The sequence below is a fragment of the Chlorocebus sabaeus genome, chromosome 20 (assembly GCF_047675955.1).
Source record: "Chlorocebus sabaeus isolate Y175 chromosome 20, mChlSab1.0.hap1, whole genome shotgun sequence".
In the NCBI taxonomy this organism is placed as follows: Eukaryota; Metazoa; Chordata; class Mammalia; order Primates; family Cercopithecidae; genus Chlorocebus; species Chlorocebus sabaeus.
The window spans coordinates 42,157,459-42,185,410 of record NC_132923.1 but is presented as its reverse complement, the minus strand read 5'-3'; the positions used below and the strand labels follow the sequence as shown (position 1 = coordinate 42,185,410).

The window sequence follows — 27,952 nt, the reverse complement described above, 5'->3', positions numbered from 1 at the left end:
TGCAGTGAACTGATTGCGCCACTGCACTCCAGCCTGGGCAACAGAGCGAGAACCCAGGAGGTGGAGCTTGCAGTGAGCTGAGGTTGTGCCACTGCACTCCAGCCTGGGCGTCAGAGCGAGACTCCGTCTCAAAAAAAAAAAAAAAAAAAAATTCTGTTTTGATTTGAATGTATGAAATTTTATATTTGTATATAATTTGTATATTTACTTTCATGTTTTATCTGTTGTGTTTATTTGCTCTTGTATTTTTTATGGTTTCATATTCAATTTTGAAATTATTTTTCTTTTTAAATTTCTAATTATTTTGTCACTACATTTGTAAGTTTAAAAAATACTGTTTTATGCTGTGAGTGTGTGTCTAGCATTGGCTTCTTGTACTTCTTTTAGAGACAAGCTCTCACTGTGTTCTCCCGGTTGGAATGCAGTGGCTATTCACAGGGGCAATCATAGCTCCCTGCAGCCTTGAACTCCTGGCCTCAAGTGATTCTCTAGCCTCAAGCCTCCCAAATAGCTGGGATTACAGGCACACACCACTGTGCCTGGCTAGCATTGCTTCTTAATTTCTTCTGGATTATTTTGATATCATAGTTTACAGTTTTTATATCTTGTAGGAATGTGTTTCTCACATGCTTTCATTGTCTGTGGGAATGTTATTTTTATTCTTGTATTTTTTCTTACAGTGTTGTAAAAGATTTAACTTTGACACTATTCCATTGTTTGCTTTTCTTTTGTTGTCTGAAATTAGTTTTTTCAACTTTTAGAAGAGCAAGTTTGAGTTAGGATAACTTTTCTGATTTATGCTCTACAGCACCCTCTTCCCTTGTTTTCATGAAGTGTTTGAAAATACTGTTTACTATCTGAGATCTCTAGGCTGTTTCTTTCTTTCACTTTGTTCGTGTGGTCTCACATTATGGTCTATTCCCTGCAGTTTCTCTTCACAGGAGGCTCTGTTCTGAAAGGGAGCTTTAACTGGTTAATGTTGAGTCTTCAAGGGTCCAGGCTGCTCCACCCCCAATAGACCTTACCTTGAACTCCTTGCGCTTGCTTATAGTGCTGTTTGTTGGACTGTGTGGAACACCTCCCAGTTTCAGCTGCTGCTCTCACATTGGTGCTTTAAGCTTTGCAGTGAGTTCTTGTAGTGATGTAGGGATCTTCCCCAGGTGCATAAGATACCCTGTTACTTCACTCTGCTACCTTTCAGGTCTTGTAGCTGTTGGTAGGTTGTTACCTCCTATTCATATTTTGGAATTTGTAGAAATACTTTGTCGTCTAATTTTCTAGTTTTCTGTATGTATTGTCCATGGGTTTTGGGTTTTACTATCCTAGTTGCTCAGTCAGGTTTTTTTCTTGGGAGTTGGAGGATGGGTTCAGGGAACTTCAGAATAATCCCATTCATCTCAAATCACTAGAATGAAGATAGAATTTTAAATAAATGCCAGTAGGATAATTGGTTAGCCATTGGAAACGCGATAAAATGAGATCTGCATCTCATACCATATGTAAGGATAAATCCATTAAAGTATACAAGCGCCGAAGAAAAACATGGGTGGATTCCTTTGTAACCTGGGTGTAGGGAAAGCTTTTGTGTGACTCAAAAATCCAGGTGCAACAAAAGAAAATATTGACACATTTGACTATATAAAATTAAAAAGCTTCTGTGTGGTAAAAACCCACCATAACAAAAGACAAATGACAAACTTATAGAACATGTCTGTAATATATATCACAGATAAAGGGCTAATAAATATATAAATGATTCTTAAACATGTGATTACCTCACTTAAAATAAGAGAAATGCAAATTTAATCTATACTAAGATACTGTTTCACATATTACATTGGCAAAAACTTAAAAATGTAACAATATACTTTATTGGTGGGGCTGTAAAGAAACTGGAACTCTCTTAAAATCCTGGTGGTAATGCAGAGGTACGGCCTTTGTGGAGGGGAATTTGACTATAGCTAACAAAACTGCATATGCATTTGTGTATTGATTCAGCAGTCCCACTGAGGATACAGCTCTGAAAGTGTGCAAATACAGATGTATAAGATTATTTATTGGAGCATTGCTTGTTGTTACAAACTATTGGAGACAACCTAAATGCCCATACATAAGAGGTGGTTGAGTAAACTATGGTACTTACACACAATGGAGTGTTATAGAGCTGTGAAGAAAAATAAAGATGCTTTCTACGGACTGATAGAAAGTGATTTCTAGGAAACATTAAGTGAAAAGTACAAAAGACTATGTATGCTATCTTTTATGTAAGAAAGAAGGGAAAATCAAATGAAGATGTGATTTGCCCATTTTGTACAAAAAGAAACAAGATGGATAAATAAGGAAATTATGAAACTGGTCACTTAGAGGGTATGAATAAGAACAAGGTCAAAAGGAAGGGGTGGTTGAACAGGGTAAGAGGATATTTTTGGGATAATCAGAGAAATTGGAATAAGGTCTGATTGGTTTTAGTGTTCTATCCATGTTAATTTCATGATTTTGATAATTGTACTGTAGTTATGTAAGAGAAAGTCTTTTTAGAATATAAACATTGAAGTATTTAGAAGTAACTTAATCTCAGATGGCTCAGGAAAAAATGTGTGTGTGTATATAGAGAAAAGAAGAATAAAGCAGATTTGGTAGAACATTAATTGGGAAATCTAGATGGAAAGCTTAGAGAATTCTGTGTATTATTCTAGCAGATTTTTGGTATGTTTGCGATCATATCAGAATTACAAGTTTATTTTAAAAATACTGTGCAATTGCTATAAGCCATTTTCCCGGAATTCCCTCTGTAAGATGACTTATGTGGCTTTTCTGCCTTTTTTCTAAAGAACTTCCATATTCTTATGGAACACTACTTTATAGTTGTTGTGGAGGAACCAATTTTATGAGTGTAGTGAATCTTATAAACAAGTTACGAAATACGCTTTAGTTATCAACTCTTGCATTGGTATTGTATATAATTTTTCAAATAGTCTTTACATTAAAAAATGGTTTAAATGTATTTAGGAGGTATAAGTGCAGATTTCTTATATGCATATATTACATAGTAGTGAAGTCTGGCCTTTTGGTGTACCCATCACCAGAATAGTGAACGTTCTATCCAATAGGTAATTTTTCAACCCTCACCCCGCCATCCTCCCACCTTTTGTAATCTGCAGTGTCTGTTATTCCACTCTGTATGTCTATGTGTACACATTGTTAAGCTCCCACTTATAAGTGAGAACATTTGATATTTGACTTTCTTGAAGTTATTTCATGGGATAATGGCCTCCAGTTCTGTCCATATAAGATGGTATCTCATTGTGGTTTTAGTTTGCATTTCTCTGATGATTAGTGATGTTGAACGTTTTTTTTCATGTTTTTGGCTCCTTGTATGTCTTCTTTTGAAAAATGTCTGTTCATGTTCTTTACCCACTGTTTAATAGGGTTGCTTATATTTTCTTGTTGAGCTGAGTTCCTTGTATATTCTGGGTATTAGCCCTTTATTGGATGCGTAGTTTGCAAATATTTTTTGCCATTCTGTAGGTTGTCTTTTGCTATGTAGTAGCTTTTTAGTTTAAGTCTCATTTGTCTGTTTTTGTTTTTGTTGTGCTTGGTTTTGAGACTTGGTTTTAAATTCTTTGCCTAGGCCAATGTCTAGAAGAGTTTTCTCTTATTTTATAAACAAGTTATGAAATGTGCTTATCAGCTTCTGGTATTTGTGAAGTTTTAGGTCTTATGGTAAGGTCATTAATCCATCTTGCGTTAATTTTTGTATGTGGTGAGAGGTAGGGGTCCAGTTTCGTTCTTCTGCATATGGCTATCTAATTTTCCCAGCACTGTTTATTGAATGGGGTGTCCTTTCCCCAATGCATATTTTTGTTGACTTTGTAGATGATCAGTTGGTTGTAGGTATGTGGCTTTATTTCTGGGTTCTGTATTCTGTTTGTATAGAAATTTTAGAATTAGCATGTTGGGATTTTGGTGGAGATTGCTTCTGATATATAGATCACTTTCTAATATTGGTTATATTGCCCTCTTTTTTTTGGATCAGTCTTGCCTTGAGCTTACAAAATGTGTTAATTTTTCCAAAAATTAAACTTTTAATGTAGTTTTCTCTCTATACTTCTTTCTTTCTTTTTATTTCATTATTTTTTGCTTCTATCTGTATTTTTATATTTTTCGGCTGGGCGCGGAGGCTCATACCTGTAATCCCAGCACTTTGGGAGGCCGAGGTGGGCAGACCGTGAGCTCAAGAAATCAAAACTATTCTGGCCAACGTGGTGAAACCTTGTCTCTACTAAAAATACAAAAATTAGCTGGGCGTGGTGGTGCGCACCTGTAGTCTGAGCTACTTGGGAGGCTGAGGCAGGAGAATTGCTTGAACCTGGGAGGCGGAGGTTGCAGTGAGCGAAGATCATGCCACTGTGCTCCAGCCTGGGTGGCAGAGTGAGACTCCATCTCAAAAAAAAAAAAGAAAAAAAAAAGGAGTCCACTATGTTGCCCAGACTGGTCTCAAACTACTGGACTCAAGCAGTTCTCCTGCCTTGGCCTTCTAAAGTGCTGTGATTACAGGCGTGAGCCACTGCACCTGACCATTTTCATTTATTTTAAATTATTTTAGACACTGGATAACATGCTGAACCTTCTTTTTTAATATATGCATTTAAGGTTATAAAGTTCTTTGTGAACACTGCTTTAGTTGGAGTCTGCAGGTTTTTCGTTATATAAACCTTTAAATTTGGTAAGTCTGTTGTTACATATATTATTCATTTCTAAATATTTTCTGATTTCTTTGATCCAGGACTTTTTACCACCCCAAAGTTCAGTGTTTTCAACGATTATCTTTTACCTTCAATTCTGTGGGTGGCTGGGCAGTTCCTCTGCTGCTTTTTCTAGGTTCACTTGTAAGACTATTGATTTCTTTTTTCCATTATTTCATTTTTTTGTTGGGAACAGGCCCCCAAATCTGGCCATAAACTGGTCCCAAAACTGGCCATAAACAAAATCTCTGCAGCACTATGACATGTTCGTGATGGCCATGATGCCCATGTTGAAGGTTGTGGGTTTACCGGAATGAGGGCAAGGAATACCTGGCTCACCCAGGGCAGAAAACTGCTTAAGGCATTCTTAAACCCCAAACAATAGCATGAGCCATCTGTGCCTTAAGGACATGTTCCTGCTGCAGATAACTAGCCAGACCCATCCCTTTTTTTGGCCCATCCCTTTATTTCCTGTAAGAAATGCTTTTAGTTAATCTATAATCTATAGAAACAATGCTTATCGCTGGCTTGCTGTCAATAAATATGTGGGTAAATCTCTGTTTGGGGCTCAGCTCTGAAGGCTGTGAGACCCCTGATTTCCCACTTCACACCCTATATTTCTCTGTGTGTGTCTTTAATTCCTGTAGTGCTACTGGGTTTGGGTCTCCATGACTGAGCTGGTCTCGGCAAGTGGCGCCCATACATGGGGCTCGAACCCAGGTTGAAGGGTCACTGAGCAATAGTTAGAGAACGTGGAACAAAGCTGGAGGACACCTGAGTACTCTTAAGCAATCCCGTGGTAAGAATGGGAGCTCAGAAGCATCAGGGTAACATTGGGACAAGTGTGGGCTCTGGTTTGTTCCACCTTGGAACCTTTTCACGCTGATGAGGAGGAGGAAGGAGAGTATAATGAAGTAACAGAGCAAGTCTGTTTGCCAGCTAAAGCTAAAGCAGCAAAGGAGGAAGAGGTTCATTCCTACCTTTCTGCACCCCCTCCTTATTTTGAAGAAAAAGAGTGGCCATACCCTCCAGATCTTTCTTTTCCAGAGGACACTGTGTGAAAAGTAGTTGCCCCAGTGACTGTTCGAGCAGCGCCTCGAGCGACTGCTCTCGGTTCCATTCAGGCAGGAATTCAGCAAGCTAGAAGAGAGGGTGATTTAGAGGCTTGGCAGTTGCCTGTTAGAATACACGCCCCAGATCAACAGGGAAATATTCTAGCTACATTTGAGCTTTTCCCTTTTAAATTACTCGAATTTAAACAAGCTAGTAATCAATATGGACCAGGTTCTTCTTTTGTAATGGGACTGTTAAAGAATGTTGCTGTTTCCAGTTGGATGATTCCTACTGACTGGGATGCTCTTACTTGAGCTTGTCTAACTCCTGCTCATTTATTACAATTTAAAACTTGGTGGGCAAATGAAGCGTCCATTCAGGCTGCTCGCAACACCCAGGCCCAACCTCAAATTAATATAACTGCAGACCAACTTTTGGGGGTCGGCGGCTGATCTGGTTTAGATGCACAAGTGGTTATGCAGAATGATGCCATAGAGCAGCTTAGGGGAGTGTGCATTAGAGCTTGGGAAAAAAATCACTTCAGGTGGAGAACAATACCCTTTAGTGCTGTAAAACAGAGACCAAAAGAACCGTACATGGATTTTATAGCTCGGTTACAGGAGTCTCTTAAAAAGGTGATTGCAGATTCGGCTGCTCAGGATATAGTGTTGTGATTATTAGCTTTCGGCAATGCTAATCCCGAGTGCCAGTCTGCTCTGCGACCTATTAGAGGGAAAGCACATTTAGTTGATTATATCAAGGCCTGTGACGGTATTGGAGGTAATCTGCATAAGGCTACTCTGCTAGCCCGGGAAATGGCAGGACTGGGAGTGGGTAAAGGAAATACTCTGTTTCCTGGAGCTTATTTTAACTGTGGGAAGCATGGTCATACTAAAAAAGAATGTAGAAAAAACCAGCGAGTCAGGCCACCAGATAGGGGAGAAAAGAAAATTGCTAAGCCTGAAATATGTACAAAATGTAAAAAAGGAAAACGTTGGGCTAATCAGTGTCACTTTAAGTTTGATAAAGATGGGAACACGATTTTGGGAAATGCCATGAGGGCCCGTCGTGGGCCCCATTCCAAATGGGGCATTTCTGGCTCAACCATTGCCTCACCCTTGTACAATGTCTGTCCCTTGCCACAGCTGGTAGTGCCGCAGTAGATTTATGCTGCACAAAAGCTGTGAGCCTTCTGCCTGGGGAACCCCTGCAAAAGGTCCCAACAGGAGTCTGTGGACCCTTGCCAGCATGGACGATAGGATTACTTCTAGGAAGGTCTAGTTTAAATTTAAAAGGAGTACAAATACATACAGGAGTCATTGATTCAGATTACAATGGGGAAATTCAAATTGTTGTATCTACTTCTGTTTCCTGGAAAGCAGAACCAGGAGAGCGTGTAGCACAGCTCCTGATTGTGCCATATGTGGAAATGGGGACAAGTGAAATTAAACGAACAGGAGGATTTGGAAGCACAAATAAACAAGGCAAAGCAGCTTATTGAGTGAAACAATTACTAATAAATGTCCTACCTGTGAAATAACTATTCAGGGAAAGAAATTTAAAGGTTTGGTAGGTATAGGAGCAGACATTTCAATCATTTCTCTACAGCACTGGCCGTCTGTGTGGCCAATTCAACCCGCTCAATTTAACATAGTTGGAGTTGGTGAAGCCCTTGGAGTATATCATATCAAAGTAGTTATATTTTGCATTGTGAAGGGCCCGATGGACAACCTGGGACTATTCAACCAATTATAACTTCTGCACCTGTAAATCTATGGGGAAGAGATTTATTACAACAATAGGGAGCACACGTTCTAATTCCAGAGCAGTTATACAGCCCTCACAGTCAATGTCTGATGGATGAAATCAAGTATGTCCCTGGTATGGGACTAGGAAAAATTTGCAAGATTTGAAGGAACCTCTTTAAGCGGAAAGACAAAGTTCCTATGAAGGTTTAGGATATCATTTTTGATGGCAGCCATTGTTAAGTCTCCAGGATGTATACCTTTAAAATGGTTAATAGATAAGCCAATTTGGATAGAACAATGGCAACTAAGTCAAAAGAAACTGGAAGCTTTAGAGGACTTCGTTAATGAACAGTTAGAAAAAGGACACATAACTCCAACATTTTCCCCTTGGAATTCTCCAGTTTTCATAATTAAGGAAAAAAATCAGGTAAATGGAGAATGTTAACTGATTTAAGAGCCATTAATTCAGTTATACAACCTAGGGGAGCATTGCAGCCAGGATTGCCTTCTTCTGCTATGATTCCAAAAAATTGGCCTTTAATAGTCATAGATTTAAAAGACTGTTTCTTTTCTCTCCCCTTAGCTGAGCAGGACTGTGAACGGTTTGCATTTACAATTCCTGCAATAAACAACCTGCAGCCTGCTAAGCGTTTTCGTTGGAAAGTGTTGCCACAAGACATGTTAAACAGTCCAACAATTTGCCAGACTTATGTAGGGCAAGCAATTGAACCTACTGGTAAAAAATTTTCACAGTGTGACATTAGTCGTTATATGGACAATATACTTTGTGCTGCCCCTACTCAAGAAGTATTACTCCAATGTCATGATCACTTGCAAAATTCAGTTTCTGGCGCTGGTTTCATTATACTCCTGACAAAATTCAGACTACTACTCCTTACTCCTACTTGGGGACCTTAGTAAATGACATTGCCATTGTGCCACAGAAAGTAGCCATATGTAGGGATCAATTGAAAACATTAAATGACTTGCAAAAATTACTAGGGGACGTTAATTGGATACGACCTGCTCTAGGCATTCCTACCTATGCCGTGAGTAATCTATTTTCTATCCTCAGAGGAGATCCTAGTCTCACTAGCCCTCGGCAATTAACAAAAGAGGCTGAGGCAGAGCTGCAGCTAATCAAAAAGCAAGTCCATAAAACAAATAAATAGAATAGATCCAGAGAAGACTCTAGATTTGCTAATTTTTCCAACTCAGCATTCACCTACTGGTGTTACTGTCCAAGAGCAGGACTTAGTAGAGTGGCTTTTTCTTCCACATGCTAATTCACGGACTCTAACTCCTTATTTGGATCAAATCACTACTATGATAGGAAATGGGAGAACTTGGATTGTTAAATTACATGGATATGATCCTGGAAAAATTATCATCCCTCTCACGAAGGCACAAATACAGCAAGCTTTTATAAATAGTCTTACTTGGCAAACCCATTTAGCTGACTTTGTGTGTATTCTTGATGATCATTTTCCTAAAATGAAACCGTTTCAATTTTTGAAATGAACTAATTGGATCCTCCCTAGAATAACTAAATTTAAACCAATTGAAGGTGCTGAGAATGTTTTTACAGATGGGTCTAGTAATGGTAAAGCTTCTTATTCTGGATCAGAAGGCAAAGTTTTCCAGATGCCTTATACTTCAGCTCAGAAAGCAGAGCTTATAGCTGTAATTGAGATATTGACTGCTTTTAATATGCCTATTAATGGGATTTTTGATTCTTCATATGTGGTTCATTCCACACAATTAATTGCAAGTGCTCAGTTATGATTTTTTCTGCCCATGTTAAACGTCACCTTTTGCAGTGTTTTGCGGTGATGGGCATGCCAGCTTCTATTAAAACAGATAATGCACCAGGCTATACTAGCCAAGCTCTAGCTACATTTTTCTCTATATGGAATATTAAACACATCACTGGTATCCCATATAATTCTCAAGGACAAGCCATAGTGAAAAGAATGAATCTCTCCCAGAAACAGCAGTTGCAAAAGCAGAGGAGGCGGTAAACAGGGACTGTGGGACAACCCATATAAAATTGAATCTAGCATTATTAACTTTAAATTTTTTTAGTCCGCCTAAAGGCTAGGTGCTATGAGCAGCTGAACAGCAGCTGCAGAAATCAACTGCAAAGACAGAAGCAGAACAACTGGTTTGGTGGAGAGATCTGATAACAAAAAGTTGGGAAATAGGTAAAATAATAACTTGGGGTAGAGGTTACGCTTGTGTTTCTCCAGGACTGAATGAACAGCCGATTCGGATACCATCAAGACACTTGAAACCTTATCATGAGCCAGATGCTGAGGAAGAGATTCCAGGAGGATCCCAAGGACCCCCCAGTTGCAGCCATGTTGAGACTGATGCTGAGGAGGACCCCAGCTGTCATGAGCAGCACCCGTCAAACATGGCCATCTACTTGGGGACAGATCAAGAAGCTGTCACAGATGGCAGAAGAAAACCTGAGGAAAGCAGGACAACCAGTCACAATGAGTTATTTAATGGTAGCTATAATAGTGGTGATCACCATTGCTGTGAGTATTCCTTCAACAAGGGCTGACTCAGAGAACAATTATAGTTATTGGGCATATTTATCAATCTTGGCTGGCAGTAATGCCAGGAGGTAATCGCTCTATGGCACAGTTACACATACTTTCTGATCTCAGTATTTACCATAATGAATCTGCTCCTATAATTGAGGCATACCACCCTCAAAAACCTATTTGTAAACAAAATTGAACCTGGCCAGAAAAAATGAACGTACTTGTTTAGGGAGATTGCATTGCAGAACAGGCAGAGGTGCTGTGCAGTGATTCCTATAGAATCATTATTGATTGGTCCCCTAAGGGGACGTTTAGCTTAAATTGCACCTCTCAGTCTGTGTGCCACAGCCACACTATGTTCAGCTGGTCTGAACAAAACGGTCAGATGGTAGAAATTGTAAGAAGTACGGTAAGAGTTCCTATTATTTGGAAACATGGCAGTATAGTGGCACCTCAACCTCAAATGATATGGCCCACTGTAGGAGCTAAACATAAGGATTTGTGGAAACTATTAATGGCTCTGAATAAGATGAAAATTTGGCAAGGAATAAAAAAGCATCTAGAAGGACATTCTACAAACTTGTCTTTGGATATTGCAAAATTAAAAGAACAAATATTTAAAGCATCCCAGGCCCACCTGACCTTAATGCTAGGAACTGGAGTGCTTGAAGGAGCTACAGGCAGATTAGCAGCTAGTAACCCATTAAAATGGATAAAAACACTTGGAAGCTCTGTGATTTCAACCATGATTGTGCTTTTAATCTGTGTTGTTTGTCTTTGTATAGTCTGCAGATGCCGATCTGGACTTCTGCAAGAAGTAGCTCACCATGACAAAGCTGCCTTTGCTTTTATCACTTTGCAAAACAAATAAGGGGGACATGTTGGGAACAGCCTCCCCCCACCCCACCCCCGCCAATATCTGGCCATAAACTGGCCCCAAAACTGGCCATAAACAAAATCTCTGCAGCACTGTAACATGTTTGTGATGGCCATGATGCCCATGCTGAAGGTTGTGGGTTTACCAGAATGAGGGCAAGGAACACCTGGCCCACCCAGGGCGGAAAACCGCTTAAGGCATTCTTAAACCACAAACAATGGCATGAGCAATCTGTGCCTTAAGAACATGTTCCTGCTGCAGATAACTAGCCAGAGCCCATCTCTTTGTTTTGGCCCATCCCTTTATTTCCTGTAAGAAATGCTTTTAGTTAATTTATAAAATCTGTGGAAACAGTGCTTATTACTGGCTTGCTGTCAGTAAATATGTGGGTAAATCTCTGTTTGGGGCTGTCAGCTCTGAAGGCTGTGAGACCCCTGATTTCCCATTCCACACCCTGTATTTCTGTGTGTGTGTCTTTAATTCCTCTAGCGCCACTGGGTTAGGGTCTCCACGACTGAGCTAATCTCAGCAATTTTTACCCCTTCTAGTAGTTTTCTATTAGTTGTTCTCTCTCTTTTTTCTTTTACAACTTACCCTAGAATTTTTAACATGGGTTTCACTTTTTTTCAAGTCTGAACATTAATCAGTAATACTTTTTTTTTTCTTCTTTTTTTTAAAAATTATACTTTAAGTTCTAGGGTGCATGTACATAACGTGCAGGTTTGTTACATATGTATACTTGTGCCATGTTGGTGTGCTGCACCCATCAACTCGTCAGCACCCATCAACTCGTCATTTACATCAGGTATAACTCCCAATGCAGTCCCTCCCCCCTCCCCCCTCCCCATGATAGGCCCCAGTGTGTGATGTTCCCCTTCCCGAGTCCAAGTGATCTCATTCTTCGGTTCCCACCTATGAGTGAGAACATGCGGTGTTTGGTTTTCTGTTCTTGCGATAGTTTGCTGAGAATGATGGTTTCCAGCTGCATCCATGTCCCTACAAAGACACAAACTCATCCTTTTTTATGGCTGCGTAGTATTCCATGGTGTATATGTGCCACATTTTCTTAATCCAGTCTGTCACTGATGGACATTTGGGTTGATTCCAAGTCTTTGCTATTGTGAATAGTGCCGCAATAAACATACCTGTGCATGTGTCTTTATAGCAGCATGATTTATAATGCTTTGGTTATATACCCAGTAATGGGATGGCTGGGTCATATGGTACTTCTAGTTCTAGATCCTTGAGGAATCGCAATACTGTTTTCCATAATGGTTGAACTAGTTTACAATCCCACCAACAGTGTAAAAGTGTTCCTGTTTCTCCACATCCTCTCCAGCACCTGTTGTTTCCTGACTTTTTAATGATTGCCATTCTAACTGGTGTGAGATGGTATCTCATTGTGGTTTTGATTTGCCTTTTTCTGATGGCCAGTGATGATGAGCATTTTTTCATGTGTCTGTTGGCTGTATGAATGTCCTCTTTTGAGAAATGTCTATTCATATCCTTTGCCCACTTTTTGATGGGGTTGTTTGTTTTTTTCTTGTAAATTTGTTTGAGTTCTTTGTAGGTTCTGGATATTAGCCCTTTGTCTGATGAGTAGATTGCAAAAATTTTCTCCCATTCTATAGGTTGCCTGTTTACTCTGATGGTAGTTTCTTTTGCTGTGCAGAAGCTCTTTAGTTTAATTAGATCCCATTTGTCAATTTTGGCTTTTGTTGCCATTGCTTTTGGTATTTTAGACATGAAGTCCTTGCCCATGCCTATGTCCTGAATGGTATTACCTAGGTTTTCTTCTAGGGTTTTTATGGTATTAGGTCTAATTAAGTCTCTAATCCATCTTGAATTAATTTTCGTGTAAGGAGTAAGGAAAGGATCCAGTTTCAGCTTTCTACTTATGGCTAGCCAATTTTCCCAGCACCATTTATTAAATAGGGAATCCTTTCCCCATTTCTTGTTTTTCTCAGGTTTATCAAAGATCAGATGGCTGTAGATGTGTGGTATTATTTCTGAGGACTCTGTTCTGTTCCATTGGTCTATATCTCTGTTTTGGTACCAGTACCATGCTGTTTTGGTTACTGTAGCCTTGTAGTATAGTTTGAAGTCAGGTAGCGTGATGCCTCCAGCTTTGTTCTTTTGACTTAGGATTGTCTTGGAGATGCGGGCTCCTTTTTGGTTCCATATGAACTTTAAAGCAGTTTTTTCCAATTCTGTGAAGAAATTCATTGGTAGCTTGATGGGGATGTCATTGAATCTATAAATTACCCTGGGCAGTATGGCCATTTTCACGATATTGATTCTTCCTGTCCATGAGCATGGTATGTTCTTCCATTTGGTTATGGCCTCTTTTATTTCACTGAGCAGTGGTTTGTAGTTCTCCTTGAAGAGGTCCTCTACATCCCTTGTAAGTTGGATTCCTAGGTATTTTATTCTCTTTGTAGCAATTGTGAATGGAAGTTCATTCATGATTTGGCTCTCTGTTTGTCTGTTACTGGTGTATAAGAATGCTTGTGATTTTTGCACATTAATTTTGTATCCTGAGACTTTGCTGAAATTTCTTATCAGCTTAAGGAGATTTTGGGCTGAGACAATGGGGTTTTCTAAATATACAATCATGTCATCTGCAAACAGGGACAATTTGACTTCTTCTTTTCCTAACTGAATACCCTTGATTTCTTTCTCTTGCCTGAGTGCCCTAGCCAGAACTTCCAACACTATGTTGAATAGGAGTGGTGAGAGAGGGCATCCCTGTCTTGTGCCAGTTTTCAAAGGCAATGCTTCCAGTTTTTGCCCATTCAGTATGATATTGGCTGTGGGTTTGTCATAAATAGCTCTTATTATTTTGAGATACGTTCCATCAATACCGAATTTATTGAGTGTTTTTAGCATGAAGGGCTGTTGAATTTTGTCAAAGGCCTTTTCTGCATCTATTGAGATAATCATGTGGTTTTTGTCTTTGGTTCTGTTTATATGCTGGATTACGTTTATTGATTTACATATGTTGAACCAGCCTTGCATCCCAGGGATGAAGCCCACTTGATCATGGTGGATAAGCTTTTTGATGTGCTGCTGAATCCGGTTTGCCAGTATTTTATTGAGGATTTTTGCATCGATGTTCATCAGGGATATTGGTCTAAAATTCTCTTTTTTGTTGTGTCTCTGCCAGGCTTTGGTATCAGGATGATGTTGGCCTCATAAAATGATTTAGGGAGGATTCCCTCTTTTTCTATTGATTGGAATAGTTTCAGAAGGAATGGTACCAGCTCCTCCTTGTACCTCTGGTAGAATTCAGCTGTGAATCCATCTGGTCCTGGACTTTTTTTGGTTGGTAGGCTATTAATTATTGCCTCAATTTCAGAGCCTGCTATTGGTCTATTCAGGGATTCAGCTTCTTCCTGGTTTAATCTTGGGAGAGTGTTTAAATGTCCAGGAAATTATCCATTTCTTCTAGATTTTCTAGTTTATTTGCGTAGAGGTGTTTATAGTATTCTCTGATGGTAGTTTGTATTTCTGTGGGGTCGGTGGTGATATCCCCTTTATCATTTTTTATTGCGTCTATTTGATTCTTCTCTCTTTTCTTCTTTATTAGTCTTGATAGCGGTCTATCAATTTTGTTGATCTTTTCAAAAAACCAACTCCTGGATTCATTGATTTTTTGGAGGGTTTTTTGTGTCTCTATCTCCTTCAGTTCTGCTCTGATCTTAGTTATTTCTTGCCTTCTGCTAGCTTTCGAATGTGTTTGCTCTTGCTTCTCTAGTTCTTTTAATTGTGATGTTAGAGTGTCAATTTTAGATCTTTCCTGCTTTCTCTTGTGGGCATTTAGTGCTATAAATTTCCCTCTACACACTGCTTTAAATGTGTCCCAGAGATTCTGGTATGTTGTATCTTTGTTCTCATTGGTTTCAAAGAACACCTTCATTTCGTTGTGTACCCAGTAGTCATTCCGGAGCAGGTTATTCAGTTTCCATGTAGTTGAGCGGTTTTGATTGAGTTTCTTAGTCCTGAGTTCTAGTTTGATTGCACTGTGGTCTGAGAGACTGTTTGTTATAATGTCTGTTCTTGTACATTTGCTGAGGAGTGCTTTACTTCCAATTATGTGGTCAATTTTGGAATAAGTGTGATGTGGTGCTGAGAAGAATGTATATTCTGTTGATTTGGGGTGGAGAGTTCTGTAGATGTCTATTAGGTCTGCTTGCTGCAGAGATGAGTTCAGTTCCTGGATATCCTTGTTAACTTTCTGTCTCGTTGATCTGTCTAATGTTGACAGTGGGGTGTTGAAGTCTCCCATTATTATTGTATGGGAGTCTAAGTCTCTTTGTAAGTCTCTAAGGACTTGCTTTATGAATCTGGGTGCTCCTGTATTGGGTGCATATATATTTAGGATAGTTAGCTCTTCCTGTTGAATTGATCCCTTTACCATTATGTAATGGCCTTCTTTGTCTCTTTTGATCTTTGATGGTTTAAAGTCTGTTTTATCAGAGACTAGTATTGCAACCCCTGCTTTTTTTTGTTCTCCATTTGCTTGGTAGATCTTCCTCCATCCCTTTATTTTGAGCCTATGTATGTCTCTGCATGTGAGATGGGTCTCCTGAATACAGCAGACTGATGGGTCTTGACTCTTTATCCAGTTTGCCAGTCTGTGTCTTTTAATTGGGGCATTTAGTCCATTTACATTTAAGGTTAATATTGTTATGTGTGAACTTGATCCTGCCATTATGATATTAACTGGTTATTTTGCTAGTTAATTGATGCAGTTTCTTCCTAGCCTCGATGGTCTTTACATTTTGGCATGTTTTTGCAATGGCTGGTACCGGTCGTTCCTTTCCGTGTTTAGTGCTTCCTTCAGGGTCTCTTGTAAGGCAGGCCTGGTGGTGACAAAATCTCTAAGCATTTGCTTATCTGTAAAGAATTTTATTTCTCCTTCACTTATGAAACTTAGTTTGGCTGGATATGAAATTCTGGGTTGAAAATTCTTTTCTTTAAGAATGTTGAATATTGGCCCCCACTCTCTTCTGGCTTGTAGAGTTTCTGCTGAGAGATCTGCTGTTAGTCTGATGGGCTTCCCTTTGTGGTAACCCGACCTTTCTCTCTGGCTGCCCTTAAGATTTTTTCCTTCATTTCAACTTTGGTGAATCTGGCAATTATGTGTCTTGGAGTTGCTCTTTTCGAGGAGTATCTTTGTGGCGTTCTCTGTATTTCCTGAATTTGAATGTTGGCCTGTCCTATTAGGTTGGGAAAGTTCTCCTGGATGATATCCTGAAGAGTGTTTTCCAACTTGGTTCCATTTTCCCCCTCACTTTCAGGCACCCCAATCAGACATAGATTTGATCTTTTTACCTAATCCTATACTTCTTGCAGGCTTTATTCATTTCTTTTTCTTCTTTTTTCTTTAGATTTCTCTTCTCGGTTCATTTCATTCATTTGATCCTCAATCGCTGATACTCTTTCTTCCAGTTGATTGAGTCAGTTACTGAAGCTTGTGCATTTGTCACGTATTTCTTGTGTCATGGTTTTCATCTCTGTCCGTTCGTTTATGGCCTTCTCTGCATTAATTATTCTGGTTATCAATTCTTCCACTCTTTTTTCAAGATTTTTAGTTTCTTTGCACTGGGTACGTAATTCCTCCTTTAGCTCTGAGAAGTTTGATGGACTGAAGCCTTCTTCTCTCATCTCCTCAGTAATTCTCCGTCCAGCTTTGATCCGTTGCTGGCGATGAGCTGCGTTCCTCAGTTGATAATGCAGAAATCACCTGTCTTCTGTGTTGCTCGCGCTGGGAGCTGGAGACTGGAGCCGTTCCTATTCGGCCATCTTGCTCCGCCCCCCTAATCAGTAATACTTTATCATCCTCCCAGATAATAAAAATACTTTAGAACACTGCCTTCATTGACTTTTCTACTAATTTATGTGCATTTGTTGTAGTGTAACTTTTTCTTAGCTGTGTGAAATCTCTTAAACCTATTGATTATATATTTAATTTCAATTGTATATTTTATTTTTTGAAATTTCATTTTGTTTTCTCAGATCAGTATTACTTTTTGGTAGGTATCTTCTTGGTAGATATCTACTTCTTGGTACCTACTTCTTGGTAGTTACCTTAAAATTTTTTCTGTGTGTATTTACAAAAATACAGTCTACATTGTTTTTTAGGATGAGTCTGGAAATGCCAACTGAAATTTTGGGTTTGTTTTTGTTTTCTACAATTTCTGCTAGTCCTTGGTTATGGAGTCTAATTTCCTTAGTGCTTGGATTATTTTTTATTATGGTCTGGACATTTTATTTAAAATTACTTGTCAGAATAATTTTGAGGCTTATAATAAACATACTTTCCTTTTAAGAGCAAAGTCTGCTTCTTTACCTAGGAGCATTGTCGGTCAGGGAACGACTTAAACCAAGTTTCTTGAGAACACAGTCTAAATTTTTTAGTATAGCATCTTAATAAACAAAAACAACACTCAACGTTTCAGATTTTATATTGGTTTCCCAAAGGATTTATAGCATTGTATTTCCAAATCATTGTCATGTTAATGTCTTGCAAATCAACATCTCTGCTCATGAACTTCAAATCTAAGCATTTTTAAAAATTGTCTCTGAACATTTCCATATACTTAGCTTACTGGGATGTGAAATCAACATGTTTACAATGAATCCAATTACTGTTTCTCTGAATGCTTATTTTACTGTTATTTATTGTAGTCAGTGAAATCACTGTCCTCCAGTCATCCAGGGTGCAAACTGCCTTTGAGACTTGGAGAAAAATACTTTGCCTTTTGAGATACCAGTTTGGAGTTGATGGCTGCTAATACTTCCTCTGACTTTAAGTTTGTGGTCTTCTCTGCCTCTCATTTCCATATGCAGTTAGTTCCCAACTCTTATTTATTCCCTTTCTTGTCATTTCTAGTAATTTTCATGCTTCTTTCTTCCACTCTCATACCCACTGCCTTTGTTCAGGCATTCATCATCTCTGATCTTGGGATAATCCTTGGGTGCCTAATACATTCTAATCACTGAGGGCAAAAGTTAACAGGTAAATATTATTGTCCTCACCATTACAGATGAGGATACATCTTTCTTCAGTCACACAGCCGGTAAATGGTGTAATATTAATCACTAACATTTTTTGAATCTTTATGCCAGGCTGTATTATAAGGACTTTACATGTTTTTGCTAATGGTGTTGTTACCTCCATTTTTCAAATGAGAGAACTAAGGTACAGAGAGACTACGTAATTTGCCAAAAGTCACACAGCTAGCACACAGTCAAATTGGGATTCTAGTCCAGAAACTCTCTCTAGGAGGTATACTTTGAACTATTACCAGGATTTGAAGAGATTTCGTCTCTTTCTGAAACGCGTACGTTCTTTGTATATCTTACTAGAAAAGACTGTTTTCCTTTCTTCTAATATATCCTGCTCTCTTAAGAAATCAGTTCTTTTGCTTATGGGGTTCCCTTATGGTAGAACATAATATCATTCTTTTAATCATCTCACCCTATATCCTGTCTATTTTTTAAGTCTAAGTTTAGATTCCACATCATTTCTGGAGTAAAGTTTTCACTTTTTCTCCCCCTTGGGTTAACATTAGTTGCTCTTGCCTTTCATAGCACCTTGTTTAGACCATAATACTTAACTTTGTCTGATATGATAATTGCTTATCTGTATTTTTCTCTAGCTGGATTATGAAATCCTTGAGGGCAAGTACTTTACCTGTTAATCTTTAAGTCACTTATGATATACCTGGAGTGCTTGTGGTTTGTAGTAGGATGTTGATAAGTTTGTAGAGTTTCCACTTTCATATTTTCATTTTGCAATTCTATTTCCTTAATTATTCTAAATTAGTGTTTCTTAAAGTAAAAGGCAATTTTCTTTATATTCGGCTAAATGTTAAGTTAGAGTAAAGGCCCTGTATAATTCATTCCTGCCTACTTCTGCCCATTTCTAACCTTTCTTATCTTCACTCTATATTCTGCATATTCGTTGGCTTCCTATCTTCTGTTTCCTTTTTTTTCACTGTGATAGTGCTTCTTAGTCTGTAATTCTAGTAGATAAAAAACATCAACGTTTAACATAATCAGCCTATGACATGGCTTTAACTACTTTTGAGCATTTTCAGTACTGAATCAATGTGTGGTGTCTTTTTAAACACTTAAGCTGTCAGTGAAAGTAATATGTGCCCAAGTAGGGGTCTTTTAGTGTGAAGTTGTGATTATATTCAAAATTAGATAAAATAATCAAGTTATTTAGAAATATTCTATGTACTAGAAGTAATAGAGATATGGCAATTACCTTTTTTGTTGTTGTTTTTTAAAAGAAGTGGATTCAAATGTAGCTGAACATCTGAGCATTTATTTTGAAATGGTACCTTAAAACAATTGTCTTACCCAGCAGGTGTTGTGAGGATGTGTATCCTTCTACTCCTAAGATTGCTTGTCATAGGCAGCTGCTCTGTGGTTAACTTGGTCCGGTTGGTTTACTGCCTTGGCCCTGGCAGGTTTCCCAGTTTCATATCTGGTCACTTAGATCTTTTTGCTTTGTTGATAAAATCCAGAAGTCTTGGCCTGACTCAACTAAAAATCTTCCTTTAAAAAATATTTGTGAAAGGAAATTTACTAGCATACTAAGTGAAGCAAAGTTTAGAAGGCAAAACAAGATAGAAGTACCTACTGTGTATCAGACATAGTCTTAGCCCTGAGTAGAGATGAAGAAGACATGGCCCCTTCTCTCAAGAAGCTGATGAGGGGAGAGGTATGATGTACAGATTGCCTAGGGAACACAGAGGATGTACCTAATACACACTGTGTGAGAGTAGAGAACGGATAGGAAGGTTTCTTAGACAAGGTCACCATGTAATTTATTATCCTAACTGGTACAGTTTTGAGACTGAAAGAGTGTAATTAATTATTATATCAGGACAACAGGTGTAAACATGGACCATTCTGGGCAAACTTAATATACATGGCCACTCCATTCCAAGAAGATACGTGCTGAATTTTAAAGAGAAGTAGTAATCAAATAGGTTGATTGATGAAGAGTCCTTTAAAGCAGAAGTCCTTAAAGCATAGTATGTGAGGAAATAGTGGGGTGAGAGTGAGCACAGTATTAGGTTGAAGCATATACAGTTGCCATTTTGTAAGTGAGAAATGGTCAAATAATTGCAGGTTCTCGTAGTTTAAGCTGATAGATGAAGGTAACTTGAGCACAGAGTGTTTGTGCCTAGTGGCAGGAGATGAACCTGAAAAGAAGGCAGGAGCCAGATTGTGAAGTTCTTTGAGTACCATTTTATGGAATTTGGATTTTATTCTGAAAGTCATTATGTGCATGTTTCTTTTAAAATTTTAATTATAATGTATTTATTTAGTTTTTGAATAGGCAATACATTCTCATGGTCTGAAATTAAAAAAAAAAATCTGTTGGTTTAAGTGGGAATAGTTTGTAGTTTTCTTCATTTAATTTTTGTTAGATTTTGGTGTCAGTGGTTTTTTTTGTTTGTTTGTTTGTTTTTGGAGACACAGACTTGCTGTGTTGCCCTAGCTGGAGTGCAGTGGCAGAATCTCAGCTCACCGCAACCTCCACTTCCCAGGTTCAAGTGATTCTCATGCCTCAGCCTCCCAAGTAGCTGGGACTACAGGCATGCCCCGGCACGCCCAGCTAAGTTTTGTATTTGTAATAGAGACAGGGTTTCACCATGTTGGCCAGGCTGTTCTTGAACTCCTGGCCTCAAGTGATCCACCTGCCTCGGCCATCCAAAGTGCTGGGATCCACCCGCCTGGACTTCCAAAGTGCTCGACCTTCCAAAGTGCAGGTGTGAGCCTGCCCAAGTTTGGTTGTCAGTGTTTTACTTGCAGCAAAAATAATGTGGAAACTTCTTTTATCTGTGGCCTAAAACAATTAAAGCACTGGAATTATCTGTCCACTGGGGGTTTTGTTAGCATATCCCAGTAAATTGTTTGGGTTTGGTTCTTTTTTGGGGGAATGGAAGGGTAGGAGGTAGGCAGCTCTCAGACAACTTTATAATTTCAGTTTTTCAGTCTGTTTAGTTTTCTCTTCTTTCTGCTAGGTTTGGAAAATTGTATTTTTCTGGAAAACTACCCATTTCATTCAGGCTTTCAAAATTCTTTACGTAGGGTTGAGATAAGAGGTCTTTTACCTTTTTTTTTCTTCAAATTTTATCTATGTTCATGCTCATTTTTTTTTTATTTTTTGTGTTTTTGTACTCCTTTTAAAATTAGATTGTCTCATGATTTATTTTCCAAAGAATTAACTCTTGAATTTTAATGTATTAGTATTTTGTTTTCTAACTCATTAGATTCTGCTTGGGTGGTTTTAAATTTCTTCTGCTTTTTTTTTGTTCTTTGTAAACTTTTGGTTGGATGCTTATGTTATTAACTTTTTTTTTCATTTTTTATTGAAATAAATAAGGTTCTGAACATTGCTCTAGGTGAATGCCACAGGATATATATTTTATATAGATGTATGTGGTCTATACATATATGTATGGTTGCGCATATGTATATGTACTTGTGTATATATATTCAGTATGTATATACATATGCACATATTTGATGTGGTTATGGAAATAAATTGAAAGAGGACAGAAACGAATGATAAGGAACTCAGAAAACAAGTGAGAATATTGTAATAGTTCACATGAGAAATTTTGATGGCCCGAATTGAAATCATAGCAGTAGAAATGGAAAGAGGAGCATAGAGATTGGAAATGAAGTGTATGAGAAAGGGAAAATAAATATCTGAGAATAACTCACAGCTTTGTAGTTTGGGTAGCTGGTAGATAAAGGTGTGTTCACTGATTTAGGGCGTATGTTCAGTATGGAATAATGGAAGAATAGATTTGGAGTGGAAAGGTGAGTTCAGATATAGACATGTTTGCATTAAATCCAGGTACAGATACCTTATTAAAAATCAGATATTCAAGTCAGGAGCTCAAGAAAGAGGAGGAAGCTAGAGATTTTGAGGGAGGGGGTCAGAAAAAGGGTAGATAGTTGATTTTGTGGTTTGACTGAGGTGGTCTAGGATAGTATCTCTATGATCTAGAGATAATAGGTCTAAAGATGAGTTCTTCAGGGTCTAAATTCTTATAGAACTTTCTTCCTTTTTTTTTTAAGATGAAGTCTTGGTCTGTCACCCTAGCTGGAGTGCAGTGGCGTGATCTTGGCCCACTGCAACCTCCGCCTCCAGGGTTCAAGCCATTCTTCTTCCTCAGCCTCCCGAGTGACTGGGATTGCAGATGTACACCACCATGCCCGGCGAATTTTTTTATTTTTAGTAGAGACAGGGTTTTGCCATGTTGGCCAGGCTGGTCTCGAACTCCTGACCTCAAGTGATCCCCTAGCCTCGGCCTCCCAAAAGTGCTGGGATTACAGGTGTGAGCCACTACACCCAGCCTAGAACTTTCTTTATAGAACCAATTTTGTTTTCATTTTGATGATAAATTAAAAATAAATTAATATAAGCATATTCTGGGTTGTCTGAATGACTATCATGCTACACAGATTTTGGTGCCCGTATTGTGTTTAAACACTTGCTAAGTGATCATCTGGAGCCCGCATGTCTGATAAACCTGCTGTATTGGAATGTAGATCAGGCTAATGTGTATTAATGTAAAATCAAGAAAATCAACTTCAACTTCTGTACTCATGCTGAATTATTTTGCCATTAAAAATTTCTTTTATAGTGATAATTACAGGTGAAAGGTATTTTCATAGAACTTCCTGAGAAATCTCATAAAGAAGCTTTTAAGAAACTTATAAAGGCATTTTTTTTTTTTTTTTCTGAGACTGAGTTTTGCTCTTGTTGCCCAGGCTGGAGTGCAATGGCACGATCTTGGCTCACCGCAACCTCCGCCTCCTGGGTTCAAGTGATTCTTCTGCCTCAGCCTCCCGAGTAGCTGGGATTACAGGCATGCACCACCACACCCGGCTAATTTTGTATTTTTAGTAGAGACAGGGTTTCACCATGTTGGTCAGGCTGGTTTCAAACTCCCGACAAGTGATCCTCCTGCCTCAGCCTCCCAAAGTGCTGGGATTACAGGTGTGAGCCACTGCACCTGGCCAAGAAATTTTAATTGTCACAGACTGATTAAAGAAAATGGGACTTATATGTAGATTATGTGTTCAGGCCAATTGAAGCTTTATAAGATGTCATGGTTCCCTCCGAACAAAGTGTTTCATGGAAACTTGGAGAGACAAAAGTGATGAAGTGATGGGAGAGCTGACTGACCATGTGACTTACTGGTAGGTGTGTGTGTACATGTGTATATGTATTTTTGTGAGCATCGCACTGCATGAATCTCCACTTATCTCTAAATATCAACTTATAACATTTATTAGTGGTAAGCAGTGTGGCATTTTTATTGAATATTTTTTGATTTTTATGTTGATATACCTACATATACATTGTGAAATGATTAGTATTATCAAGCTATATTTACCATCCTGTACATTAGATCTTCAGAACTTACTCATCTTGTGTGACTGAACTTTGTGCCTTTTGACCAACTTTTCCCCATTTCCCCCAACCCCTGAGCCCCTGGCAACCACCATTCTACTCTCTGCTTCTATGAGTTTGACTTTTTTAGATTCCACATGTAAGTGAGATCATGCAGAATTTGTCTTTTTGGGCCTGGCTTATTTCATTTAGTTTAATGTCCCCCAGGTTCATCCATGTTGTAGCAAATGACAGAATTTCCTCTTTTTTTTAGAGACAGAGTCTTGCTCTGTCACCTAGGCTGGAGTGCAGTGGCGCAATCTCGGCTCACTGCAACCTTTGCCTTCCGGTTCAAGCCAGTTCTCCTGCCTCAGCCTCCCAAGTAGCTGGGACTACAGGTGCATGCCTCCACACCCAGCTATTTTTTTGCGTTTTAGTAGAGACAGGGTTTCACCGTGTTGCCCAGGCTGATCTTGAACTCCTGAGCTCAGGCAGTCTTCCTGCCTCGGGCTCCCAAAGTACTAGGATTACAGGCCTGAGCTGCCGCACCCAGCTCCTTTTTTTTAAAGGCTGAATTTATTCCATTGTATTTATATACCACAAATTCTTTATCCATTCCTTTCTTGATGGACACTTGGGTTGATTCCATATCTTTTACTGTTATGAATGATGCTGCAGGGAACATGAGAGTGCAGATACCTCTTTGAGATACTGATTTCATTTCCTTAGGATCTATACCCAGAAGTGGGATTGCTGGATCATATGGTAGTTATGTTTAATTTTTTTGAGGAACCTCCATACTGTTTTCCATAATGGTTGTACTAATTTATATTCTTCTCAGCCAACAATGTACAAGTGTTTTCTTTTCTCCACGTCCTTGCCAACAGTTATCTTTTATCTTTTTGATAGTAGTCATTCTAAGAAGTATGAGTGTTAGCTCATTGTGGTTTTGATTTGCATTTTTCTGATGATCAGTGATGTTGAGCATTTTTTCACATACTAGCTGGCCATTTATATGTCTTTTGAGAAATGTCTATTCAGATCCTTTCCTCGTTTTTAAAAATTGGATTGTTGTCTTGCTGTTGAGTTGTTTGAGTTCCTTATATGTTTTGGATATTAACCCCTAATCAGGTGTATGATTGCAAATATTTTCTCCCATAGTGTATCTCTTCACTGCATTGTTTCTTTTGTCGTGCTAAAATGCATTTTGTATAACAGTTTTACAATTCATTAAAGATTTTAAACAGGTAAGTAATCCTATAATACAACTGAAGTTAGAAATAATAATAACTTATGTGCTTTTTAAAATAAAACATCTACTGTAGTTAAGTTTGGCTTTCTAGTCTTGTTTGGTGACCTGGTATCTTACTACTGAAGATGTGCATTCTGCAGATCATCAGAGTTCAAATAGGATGTTGAACATAGAGGGTTGAATAATGTATGACCCCTGTAGTAGACTCAGATTCCCCTTTAAAGAAGGGTTTACTGCCCAGCTGTGAGAAATGTGAGATCCTGACAGCCCCCTCTTTCCCCACCCTTGTCCCCCACCTTAGAGTCTGGCTCAGCTCTAGAGACACTCCCCTCTCCTCATGTCACAGACTTCCTGGGGCAGCATGCATTTACAGACTGAGCAAGGCAGAGATAAAAAAGATCTGACTATTTCAGCCCGTCACAGAGTACTCTGATGGACAGTGCTTGCTTTAGAACTTCCTATATGGTTGGCTGAGGTTATGTTGGGCTTGCATCAGTTTGAGTTCTGTTCAAACCTGGTTTCTCTGCCTTCCATTCACAGGTGTTTATCCCTAATGAACATTTGTACCTCAGACACCATATTACCTCAGCTTCAGAGAAACCAGCCTGCAGTAGCTCCTGATAGCATGGAGCTAGTTTAGTGGAAGGGAATATAATCAAACAAGAAATTTAAAATGTTATCAATGTTATGTAGAAGCATAGGGTGCCATGGTAGTGCGTTATGGAAAGGACCAATGCCCAGCTAATTATATTGTTTTGAGAGGTAGCCTAGACTAGTAGTCAGAATATGAACCTTGGGCATACTGCTTACTCTCTCCAGGCCACTTTCCTCATTTGTAATATGGGAATGACACATATTCTATCATCCTTTAGAAGACTAGCCTGGGATTGCTCACGTGGTTGGGGAAAGATTCCCAGCAGTAAGAGGGAGCAATGCACATCTTCCAAGCCTCTGTTTCTGTCAGTTTGTTGATGTCCCATTGGCCAAAGCGGTTTACATGGCCAAGCTGTGATTCAAGGATGAAGAAGTAGACTTGCATTTATGTTTGTATTTACACACACACACGCTTAAAAATTACCAAACAGAATGTTATATAATAGTGATAGTTAAAATGTATTAAGCACTTTTTGTAAATAATGCTTAGTAAGAGTCAGCCGGACTATTATTATTTAATATGTTCTATCTCACTATGATATGAAAAAGAAGAAATGCTTTTAAATAATTTGGTATATTTGACGTCTTAAAATCATTTTAATGATAACACTTTTCACATAAAGTAAAGCTCTCTCTTTTTTTCCTCTGCAGTAAGAAAAGTGGAAAACCACCATTACAGAACAATGAGGTAACATTTTAAATCATCTTCTTTTTGGGATTTCATGTATTTATTTCATTTATTTTGTTATATGGTTCTGATTTAGGATAAAATTTTATAATTAGTAGGGAACTTAAAAATCCCTCCAGTCTTCTACACATTACAGGAATGCTGTCTGAAATAGGACTCCTGACAGGAAAGTGTTACCTTAGGAGGCAGCCATAACTGCATTAGTTCTAGCCCATGATGATATTAATTTCCCCCCTTCTAGCTTCTTAGCAGTGACTCTGTTATATCTTTTGTATCCAGATATATCTTGTCCCCCTACTCTTTCCCTCCCCCCTCCCCCACTTCCCTCTTTTTTCTTTTTCTTCCCTTTTCTTTAAAATTTCCTTTTTACCATCCAGGTCTCATTCTGTCATCCAGGCTGGAGTGCAGTGGCATGATTATAGTTCACTGTAACCTTGACCTCCTGAGCTCTAAGGATCCTCCTACCTCAGCCTCCGAAGTAGCTAGGACTGTCGGTGTGAGCCACCTTATCTGGCTCTGTTTTCTCTAGTAGACCCACATATATTTGAAGATAGTTGTATCTTATGAGTCTTTCTTTCCCTGTGCTAAGCAATCTTGATTCCTTCTAATATGTCTAATGTGACATGGGTTCTGATCCTTTTTCAGTTCTGTATACATTCCTTTGAACCTATAAGAGTTTCCTTAGGCATTGTGCTTAGAATGGAATGTAGTTGTCCAGTTGTGGCCTGACTAGCGTGGAATATATCAGCATGATTACATTTCTTGATATGAATACGATATTGCTAAATTTCATCCTAAAATTGCTTTATTTCTTTAACTATTACTATTTTTTACACTAAGTGAATTTTTTATGGTAAATTATAAACTTCAGGTGTATTTCTTACAAACAGCTCTACATCTCTACATGTTATATTCATGATAGCTTTATTGAGTTATAATTATATACCATAAAATTTATCCATTTAAGTGTATAAATGAGTAGTTAGTATAGTCACAGAGTTGTGTGGCTATCACCATTACCTAATTTTAGGAAATTTTCATCTCTCCAAAAAAAAATCCTATACCCATTAGCAGTCATTCCTTATTACCCTCTTCCCCCAATCCCTGGCAACCACAAATCTGTTTCTGTCTCTGTTGACTTACCTGTTCTGGACATTTCAAATAAATGAAATCATATAATATGTGGCTTTTTATACCTAGCTTCTTTCACTTAGCACAATGTTTTCAAGGTTCATCATATTGTTGGTGTATCAGTATTGCATTCCTTTTTATTGCTGAATAGTATTCTTTGTATGCATATACCACATTATGTTTATCAGTTCATCAGTTGGTGGACATTTAGATTATTTCTATTTTTTGGCTATTATGAATAATAATAATGCTGCTATGAAAATTTGTGCACAAGTTTTTATGTAGAGATATGTTTTTATTTCTATATCTAGGAGTGGAATTGCTGGGTCATATGTTAACTCAGTTGATTTGTTTTAGATAAACATTAATTTATTGCTGTAAATGTCAACTGATTGGATTTAACCTACTATCTATACCATTAGTCTAATTTTTAGTGCAATTTGCTCTGTGATATCTCTTAATCTTTGTTTCTGGTTATTCAGCTGTGACTACGTCCAATTATAGCAAAATCTGGTTCTTATTTCTCCATTAAGGCTACAATAATTTTACAAGAAACATCTAATTCCTTTATTAATTTATTAATTCACTTAGTAAGTTAATCTTTCAGTAAATATTTATTGAGCTCCTCATATATGCCTGGCATTGTTCTTGGCTCTGGGTATATGACAGTTATAAAAATAAGTTTCCATCCTCATGGAGCTTACATTCTACATATCAGCTAGTATGCTAGTATGGTATCCTTAACAAATAAGAAAATTAGAACAGTTTAACATGATGTACTTTTAGTAAACTCATGCTGGCTTCTAGTGATTA

The 27,952-nt window shown here is 38.3% G+C and overlaps 1 protein-coding gene across 1 annotated transcript in view; it reads left to right on the top strand.

Annotated features, from left to right (window-relative positions):
- The window catches only part of ABCD3 (ATP binding cassette subfamily D member 3), a 100,194-nt gene that overhangs the window by 20,797 nt on the left and 51,445 nt on the right, over nt 1-27,952 (top strand). Inside the window, exon 2 of the mRNA XM_007977901.3 lies at nt 25,972-26,008. Within this exon, the coding sequence (XP_007976092.2) occupies nt 25,972-26,008 (37 nt within the window). The remainder of the gene's footprint in view (nt 1-25,971; nt 26,009-27,952) is intronic.